The 9,975-nt window shown below is 45.6% G+C and overlaps 1 protein-coding gene across 1 annotated transcript; it reads left to right on the top strand.

Annotated features, from left to right (window-relative positions):
- Window positions 1-876: 876 nt before the first annotated feature.
- Window positions 877-8,876, top strand: LOC104620064 (ubiquitin carboxyl-terminal hydrolase 35-like; the record flags this gene model as incomplete). The annotated part of the gene is given in 5 exon segments (XM_010286153.1): window positions 877-1,114; window positions 1,117-1,551; window positions 2,607-2,742; window positions 7,275-7,404; window positions 8,775-8,876. Coding segments are annotated over 5 exon segments (1,041 nt in total), but the record flags the coding sequence as incomplete, so codon positions are not given.
- Between the last annotated feature and the right edge of the window lie 1,099 nt (window positions 8,877-9,975).

Genomic DNA, 9,975 nt, shown 5'->3' with positions numbered 1-9,975 from the left:
CTGTCTAATTTTATCACTCTGTAATGGGGTTTCTTGTGCAGTAGTGCATCCAACACCTGGTTATACATGTTGTTCTGAGATTTTCCAGGGAAATCCTTAGGATTTATTACTCTCTCATCTAACGCTTTATTGCTGGTGAATTTGGGCAGTGACGAATGGGAAACTTTGCCTGACTCTGCAGTTTCTCTCCCCTCTCACTTTGGTCCCGCATACAAATGCGGCAGGTCCTGGGGAGCAGCCAAGACTGCACCATTCACCCGGAGTGGCTGGCAGCAGAGCGTAAATGTCAAACGTGTGCCCCTGCTATTGCACAGAGAGGCTGCAATCTCATCTCTGCTTCCCAGGGCTTTTTTCTCCTTCCCGGAATGTGAAGAGGATCATTGGGAGCGTCTTTGCTTCTTGAGGACACCTGAGCCAGCAAACGCCAGTGGAAGAACTTGGCTCCCCTGCTTCCCCACTCCCCATGGGTCTGTGGCAGGCTGTCTCCAGCAGGGATTGCATTTTGTGAAACATGGGGCACCATCTTGAGTTGCTGAACCCATCGAGGAGAGGGAGTTCATCCATCCCTAGGGTCAAGTGTAAAACTGTAGTTGGTTGTTTACAAGATGAAAATGCTCAAATAAGTAATGAGTCTGAAGAAGTTTTTGTGTATTCATTCAGTTTGGGGGCTTTAGTCTCAGTCAAACATCACCAGGGTGGAAACTTCTCTGAATGCCACTATGAAAAGGGCACAAGAATTATCTTCATAGTGGTCCTGGACAGCTCTCAAGCTCTGCTTCTTTGATCTCCCTTGGCAGCCTGGGCTTGAAAGCTCAGCAGACTCTGCTTGAACTAACCTGCTGCTCTGTTCCTCTCTTTCAGCACCTGGGAGCAGAGATGGATAAGATACTGGAAGCCGTGGTGATGTCCTCATACCCCAACAACGTGAAGCAAGGGCTTGTGAGGCGTGTCATTGAGGCAGCGAAACAGCCCATGGACAGCGAGCAATGCTGGTCCATGCTGGAGCTGTCTACCAAGCTTTATCTCATGGGGGACACCAAGTATAAAAGAGAGATTGGGAAAGAAGTTTTGGAGGTCTATGGCCACTACCACCCAGAGGAATTTGAGGAGTTCTTCAATTTTTTTTGAGTCTCCTTCAGGAAGGCTATGGACCTCTGGGGAAGAGAAGCCATTACGTCCTTGATTATATCCAATTAGGACTGCAGTTCGTCTTGGAAAGCCCATCAGCAAACAACATCTTCAGCTTATTGAGGATCGAGGTGCTCCGGAAAGTCTGTGAGAGGCCCAGCCCCAAGCAGTGTGCGAAGATCAGCAAACTCTTAACCCAGCATCCTCAGTGCATTCCCACGGGCAAACACCTGGTCTTGTTTTGTCAGCAGCTGATCCGGTGTATTGGGCAGTTCCAGTGCATCTCCGAGGGGGAGGAGGACATCATGGAGTTTTTGGAGCAGGTGAACAAAGTGAGCGGTCTGCTGCAGAGGATCTGGAGGACTCAGACCTCCGCCATCCTGCCCTCTTTGAAGGAGCTGTTCACTATAATTTCTTCGACAGGTAATTAAAAAAAAAAAAGGCTGGGAATGTAAATGTTGGCTCCAATGAAGTCAAGTTTCATTAGTTTGACAACTTGTATGGTTCTCATCCTCTCCAGAAATGCAGCCACAGCTGAAATATCATAAACAAGCGTCCCTAAAAGTTACCCAGGGCTTTAAGCTAGGAAAAGAATATCCCCTGAAACCACACAGAGTCTGTACGCAGGAGTCATTAACTGGGTTGAAATATCTGCAACACCAGTTTGTGTGTTCAGCACTTTGCAGCATTAGCTGGGCTTGATGGAAAGCACCTTATCTGCAGCTGGTTAGAGTGGGGCTTGAAAGCTTTTCGAAATGTCAGTCTCTTAAGGCTGACTTGATCGGACCCCACAGCCTGCTCCTTACCGGAAGCTAGGGACAAAGCTGAGGAGTTATTTGTCACCTAACCAGAGATAGGAAGCCCTACTCTCTCTCTGGAGGATGGTTGTATCTCAAGGTGGGACAGAAGATATTCATTCAACTTCTGGGGCCTTTAGGTTATTGCAGGGGGTCTCAGAAGATTTTTGGAGGTACCGGTGCCATGAAAGGCTGGACTCTGCTGGCAGGTGAGCTCCTGCTCCAGCTATTCCTAAACCCATGGGGAGATGGGGTTTTCAGTGCCCTCTGTATGCAAACCTCATCCTTTGGGAGGTGCTCCAGGCAGGCAAACCTGCAGTTGCATCCCATCGCAATTATTTGCAGAAATTAGTATAAAGAGAGCATGCAGAGGAAATTTGGGACCCAGGAATATTCTTGTGCCTGTGATCTCTTCCTCCCTTTGGGCTGTGTACAGATGGCTTCATGCAACAGCCCATCTGCTATGACCCAACCTCATTATGTGCTACACTGGGATTTGGGGAATTGTCCTCCTAGCACAGCTAAGTGCGGACTCCACATCACTCATTTACACCAGCTGACTACCTGCTCCATTTACATAGGCAGAAGTGATCTGGCTTTTAGAGATGAGAAATGACCTCATGTGCCTGGTTTTCCCAGTGACTAATATCTTCATTGCTGGCTCTCACCCATGTCTTGCAGAGGAGCAGGAAGCGCCATCCAACGCCTTGGCCAGTGTGGTCCAGTTTGTCCCTCTGGAGCTCATGGATGGCGTCATAAGAAACCTGACCAATGATGACAGCATCACCGATGTGCAAATGATGACGGCTATCAGCAGGTAGGAGAAGCTGCATTAGTGAATGTCATTCTCAGGTCACAGAAAAACCTGCCCCAAGGCTGCACCCCGTTCCTTTGTATGGTTTTATCCCAGCCAGTTTGGCTGGTGCTGTCTAGTGAGGAGTGTGTGGAGAAAAAGGGAATTTCTGGATCCTTCCTTAGCCCTGAGGTCCTAAAGAACTAGAATAAAGACTTCTAATTTATGTAACAACAATAACAATAATAATTTTATTAGGTTGATTTCTTTTTTCTTAGAAATACGCGGTGCTATAGGATGTCCAACGTAAGAAATCTTGGAGAGTTTTGATTTTTTCCCAGAAGCTGCTGAGGGCCTTTTCTTCACAAAACTCTCCTTTACAGAATTTCATGTTGATTCCTGTCTCCCTTCAGAAGGACATCATCCTAAATCACCAGTCACAGCTAAAAATCTTGGAGAGGGAGGTGTGCCCAACTGTTTCAATGATCCCACTTTGATCTTTGTCAGGTGAATGTGGTGCTGGTAGTCTGGATCTTGGTCCTGTGCAATGTTTGTCCTTGCCCTCTGTGCAGGCGGAGTCGACGGAGAAGTCAAAGCATGATGAAGAGTGGTGGGTGAAATACTACCTGACATGCTAGACCTGGTCTTTGCTGAGACAGTGCCCTCTTTGGCATCACCAGATCTTCCTCACACACTTTTGTCCAAGTCCTACAGCTCGTCTATGCTCCAGCACCTTGCTCCAGGCTTGCTTAGGAGTATCTTCAACTTCATGCTTGCCTTAGAGGTTTCTATTTAAATGGGTGATGTTCACATGCAGTAGCACACACAATTAACCTGAGGAAGCTTCTGTGACTTGATCTCGCTGGAAATATTTCTTTTCTTCTTATGACAGTATTTGTGTCCCTCCAGTAAGATTACATGACAGAAACACACATTATTCCTGATGCTTTTTTTTTGATTTGCTGGGGATGGTCATGGTTTTCCCAGAGTCCAGAACAACCCAAGACAAAAGATTAAGTTATTAGTTCAGTTCTTAACCCTCTTCTCCACCTTCTTCTCCTTCTGGGAACCTGCTGCTGCGAGCTCCAGGCGATAAATCCTCTAAGAGCACCAGTGTCTAAATATAGAGGCTGCAAACTCAATTGCTTCATTCCTTAAAACATTCTTTGTCATGTGGAAGGATGAGTAAATGGTTACTCAGAATTAGCCAAACATTAAGCAGAGCCTACAAAATGCAATTAAGATCACTTAGGAGAAATGTGGAAGTTTTGGCAGTGTGTTTACAGCAGACGGGTGCCCCAGAAAACTGCACGACTGTTGGCCTTTCCATGAGCGCGTGCTCCACGCCTGGAAAATCAAAGGAAAATGTACAAGCTGAAGGGTCTTTCAGCTTAGGAACCCTGACAAACTGGTCCCATACAGAAGTCTCTTCCTCCAGAGTTTGGGTTTGGGAGTCAGTAGCAGGGGAATAAACTGGACGTGGGGTGGAGCTTCTGATCAAGCATTTAAAGAATAAACAGTGGTAAAAATCCAGCAAGCCTGGCACCTGCTGGCATAAGCATACACCACAATCTCTTTTAAAGAATTTATTTAGAGCTTGTATCTTTTCAGATAAACTCTATTAATGTGCATCCATGACTTCAGAAGTACTTACTGATTTGGTTTTTTATTTTTTTTTTTTCCTGGGGGCCTATCTGTTTCAAAGAGCCCAGGTCCAGATGAAGAAGGCATCTGCCATCACACAGCGATGCAGGCATTTGCTACCTCTGGAAACCAGGATCTGAGCTTTTAAAAGTTTAGCGTCCCAAATCAATGGCTCCTTTGGAAAATTAGGGCCCTGGCTTCCAAAACATTTGTGGATCTTGCAATGTGGAACGTGCAGTGTGAATTTAAAATGTAATTTCTGCTTACTGTAGCAATGCAGGCAAGCAGCAGCCAGGACTGTAACTTAGCCACTAGTGCTGGAAAAAAATAGCTTAAAGCAAAAAAGTTTATTTTATGCCTGTGTAAAAGAAGATAGGGTGAAGAGGGACCTTTGGATCTCTGGATACATGTCCCTGCTTTATAGGCGTTGACATTACAGACCCCTTTCATGAATGTTCAGCTACACTCCTCAAAGCAGGAAAGGCTTTTGCTCCCACTGCGCTTCTTTCATCGCTGTTCTACCGTTGGGTTGCTTTAGTGGTTTGAGTCTCTCTTCTAATAGCCAGTCTATATGTATTTCTGGCTATCTTATAGTTCATTTGATCTTAATGACAACATAAATAGCTGAAAAAGCTCTTTTCCCTCCCTGGTGTTTATTCCTTCAACATATGCAGGCAGAGCAGGCCCTTCCCATCTCTGCTCTCCCGTGGCTGCGATAAACAAGCCAGGTTATTTTAAGCTTTTCTCACAGGAAAAGTTCTTCATTTTTTTGACCACCTTAACAGGCTCTTCAACACCTGCTCCCACGTCAGTTCATTGGTCTTGGACATGGAAGGTGAGGTTTGTGCATCATGTTCCAGGTACGGTTCGTCATGGCCTTAGACAACAGCTTGAGAGGTCTTTGTTTTGCCATAGAAAACACCTTTTCTTCTGCACCACAGCATGGTGATGGTCTTTTCCATGGCTACAGTTACACTGGGAACTTTTAGTCACCTGGTGTCCAGCTGGATGTCTCCAAGCAGATGAGTTACTGTCATGTAGCATCCATTTCTTGTGCCTTGCATGCGTTTTAAATCAATTCATTTCCTCCTGGTTCTACATCTCTAATCCTCAGGGTCTTCCTTGTGATTCCTTGATCCTCCTCTTGTGTTGATGATGCCTCTCAGCTTTGCATCATCACAAATTTCACAGCCATGCTCAGAATGTTTGTGCTAACATCATTAGATCCTGAAGAATGTTGCTTTAACCTCCTTTCAGATAGCCAGTCAGATATGTTCTACTTCTGTCCTTTGACTAGAAATTCATATATCCTGACAAACCTGACTTTGGCATCTATGGTAACCCACTGTGGCACACTATTCATTCTTCCCAGTCATCCCGCCATTGCCTGTTTTAATTATAGGAACTGTCTTCCTATTCTACCCACATAAAGCCCCATGCTAAAGTTAACAGAGTCATTAAAACTCACCAGAGTTGAATTTTACATGATGGAAATCGCCACCTCCTCTTGCTTGGAGTTCATGAGCTCTTCACGTTTCGCTTTCACATCAGCTGTTGTTGCTCTTGTTTTCGTCCTCAAATCTTTTAGCTGCCTCTTCTTTGCCACCCTGATCAATTCCCTCCTCTTGCTGAAAATGGGGGCAGAGGATGTGTTTAGCTTGGAAGTCACAGCTAGAGGCCATATCATATCTTTAATCACCATCACATCCTCCGTATACCGTGACTGCATGGCTTTCCTTATTCTCTTCTGATGCAAATCTCTGCAGAAGCTTTTCTGGTATTTGCTTAGTTATCAAACTTGGCTTGGCTTTTGGTATTTCTCAACATCCCAACGTATTCTGATCTTCAAGCTTTACTGACTTTACTTCACGCCTTACTGCCTAGCCTTTTATTTTTCCAGTTCCTTGTAGACTTCACTTACTCCTGCTCTTTGCCTTGTGGTGGTTAGTTATCTGTGTTCCCTTCGTATATCTTGCACACGATACAGACTGATAAGCAAAAAGGACTGATTGGGTAAGATAGCTGGGCCAAGGCGGGAGACTGAAGATCTGAGATATCTTCAGATCAAAGGTACTGAAACAGTTAGCAAAGTTCAACCCTTGGAGAGCCCAAGCCTTAGTTACGTCCCATTTTTGTTTAACATTAGATTTAAACAGAAACAACCTGTTGTCACTCAGTCTGAGGTTATTTTTTTATGAGTGACTTCTGTAAAGTACTTATTACTTGCAGAAACATGACAACATGTTGGTTGAGCGGCTGTCGAATAAATTTGTTAGCTGTGACATTCCGGAATATCTGGCTTCTATTAGGGTTACCAGTATGTTTTTTAATGCGTTTTTAGAAATGAATGTTTCCCACACAGAATTTAAAGATCTGAATCTGAGTGGATTATCCTTACCAGTAACAATGCAGAGATCATACCAGTATCACTTGTTCTCTAATGGTGACAATGGAGAGACCTTGATCAACACCTCATTCAGATACAGATATCCATCATTACCCCTTTAGATCTGCCTTATGATGCTTTAAAAACAGAGGTTGTCCTTCTAGGGCCTCCTCTGAAAGATATCTTAGAAAATCCACAAAGCAGAACTGTGGTATACAGAACACCATATTGATGTTAAAAACTCAAACTCAAGTTGACTGAAGTTAGTGGAAGAAAACCCCATTTTCTTCTATGGACTTGGGTCAGGTCCTCTGATGAGCCACAGTATGCTGATGACATTGGGGTAATTCAACTTCAGACTCTATTGTGCTTTGAATAACACGTGAAATGCCTTATGTGGAGCCCACCTCTTACTTGGTCATCCCACTGACTGGACACGAATTTGAAGGAGGTTGAACCCAGAGCGGAGCTTGGCTTTCATAATAGGTGCATTAAATTTATTTTAAGAGTTTGTATTTCATTTCAGGATGATCGAGTGGGTGTCCTGGCCACTGGGAAAGAACATAGACAAGTGGATCATTGCTCTGCTGAAGGGTTTGGCTGCAGTGAAGAAGTTCAGCATCTTGATTGAAGTTACTCTTTCGAAAATTGAAAAGGTCAGTGGCCTCTTTTAAACACAAATGTGAATAACAGACTTATCCTTGCACCTGAGATATCTCCTTGCCTCTCAGCTGAATGAGGATGAGATGTGAATTCAGGTGTATCAAAAAGAGAAAAGGAGTTTTGAAGGGACCGTTGTGCCCTCTGCTCTCTCTGCGAGTGCTGCATTGCTGTGCATGGGGTGGTGGTCTGATGCCATTTTTGCGACCAGGAATGATGTTCTCCAGAAGAACCTGCAGTTCTTTAGGTTTTGGTTTGCAATGGTACTGATGTTGTAAAGGTTATGGACTAAAAAAGGCCAAGGATTTGCAAGCCAACCAAACAGTTTTCTTCCCAAATTATGGAGCTCTTGTTCAACCTGCCTTTGCGAATATGACACGCTCTCCTTCAACGGTGCTGGTTTTAATTTCAAAATACACACCTGTGAGCATGTTAACAGTCCACAGAGTCTCAGGTCAGTTTTAAATTCTGTGCCATGGCCTTAGTTAATTTAATAGTGCAGATAAAGCCCCCCCTGCCATTGCCATCACCTGTTTCAGCAGTGAGTACTTGCTGCTCTCTGAAAAACAAGTGCTGGAATTGGTCACCGCTTCAAAAACATTTTCCATGCTGTGGTCCTGCTATCCCCTCCCTTGTAAAATGGCGATAACACCTGGCTGAGCCTCCAATGGATGTCACCATAGAAGTTATCAATACCATAATTATCAGCATTGGAACATTATCAATAACTGCATTTGACCCTGTGATCCCCCACGTGCATTGAGCAGTCGGAGAGTAGCCAACCATCTCCGACTTTTCTTTATCTTTCCTTTCATTGTTATTGCATAGGAAAGGGACACAGCCCTTAAAATAACATGTGATTCTTGGAACCTTTCAGAAGTATAGTCTGAAAGGGGTAGAGGGCATCGTCAACTTACGCCGTTTTCTGTAAAATAGGATAAATATCATTACTTAACCTTTGAAAAAGGCCTTTTCTTTCTATCTCTTTGCCTGAGAGGTTGGTGATAAAGTTCCAAATATCACAATAAAAGAGAAGAGGCACATTTTAGAAAATCTAGCATTGATTTTGCTTGCACGGCCTCATCCATCAGGAGGTACGGAGCTCTGCAGCATTCTGTGCCAGGCATTGCACAGGCCTGAAAGGGTGAGGATAACTCACACGGTATTTTTAGGATGCCCTGAGGCCATGCTCTGGACAGGAGATGACTCTGGAGGACTGGCTGTAGGATGCTTGCTTTGATGTCCAGCATGGAGTAGGGACAGACCAGCAGCCATGGTAGATGCCCCTCTCTTTCCTGCTGGCCCCCTCTCATGCGTGTTGCAGTGCCATCCTGCCTTCTCATTTGCTTTTTTTCTCCCTCGCCAGGTCTTCTCCAAATTGCTGTACCCCATTGTGAGAGAGGGGGCTTTGTCCGTCCTGCAGTACATGCTGCTGAGCTTCCAGCACTCCCACGAGGCATTTCACTTGGTAAGGCTGCATCCGGCACTCGGACGGAGGCATCACCCTGACCGTAACCGTGCCACGGGCCAGCGCGGGTGGGAGGGAGCCTAAAGTGCTGAGATATTGGGGAATATTTCCCTCACCTGCTTGATTTCACCAAGTGATGTAAACCCAACTCTGTCCGTCCGCTTCCAGCCTGTCCTGGCAGCTGCTCACCCTCTCCCAAAGCCCAAACAGCTTTTTGGGCACCGCGGAGCTGGTGCTGAGATGCGGAGGCAAGTCCTGAGCCTAAAAGGAGTTGGTTGCCACAGACAGAGCAACCACCCTATGTCAGAGCGCGAGGTGCAGAGGAGAAGTGAGGCTTTCCTTTCTCCTCAGATGGTTCCTCCCATTTCTCTTAAGGCTTATCAGCTGGATGGCTCACCTCTGGGCATAAATCAGTATAAAGCTAGTTGGGGCTTGGCCCTTCCAGATTTGAAATACGTGCAATGTGTGCACGCTCTGCTTTTTTTTTGGAGTGGTCTCCATGGGCAAGTGCATCCCCACGGTCCTCTCTGAACTTCAAACCCCACCAGCCAAGGATACAGATAATAGAAGTACGTGGGATGGCCTGCCTGAGCCACGCCGAGGGTCTCATCAGCAGTGGTGTATTGCACTTGCAGTTGTTTTAACCTGGTGTTGGCAGGCCCTGCAGGAGGAAGAGGAGGTTCCCCTCTTCCCTGGTCTTGCTCTTAGAGCGCTCGCTCCTCCCAGCCGCTCCCCCTTGTGCTCAGCCTTTGTACGGCTGAAGTGTGGTAGATGTGGCCACTCTGGCTTGGGGATGCGTTAGGTGAAGCCTTTGCACCGAATGCGCCTCGGAGGGCTCAGGCAGTGGAGGACAGGGAATATATATATATATTCTTAAAGAGAAAGACACAGCAAGAACACCTTGCCTGACTGCCTGTTGGACTCAATGGGCCCCATCCCCCATGTGACTTGAAATTGTCACCAGCATATGGCACCCATTACCATTTCTTGAAGTGATGGGTCATCTTTTAAAGCATTGCCCAGTATCAGCGCAATAAGACTTGAAGACGGGACCAGGACATTTAGGCTTCATGAATTCTCTCTTGTTAAAAACAAAACA

This window comes from Phaethon lepturus, unplaced genomic scaffold (assembly GCF_000687285.1).
Source record: "Phaethon lepturus isolate BGI_N335 unplaced genomic scaffold, ASM68728v1 scaffold46424, whole genome shotgun sequence".
NCBI classification, from domain to species: Eukaryota; Metazoa; Chordata; class Aves; order Phaethontiformes; family Phaethontidae; genus Phaethon; species Phaethon lepturus.
This window is presented reverse-complemented; position numbering and strand designations above follow the sequence as displayed.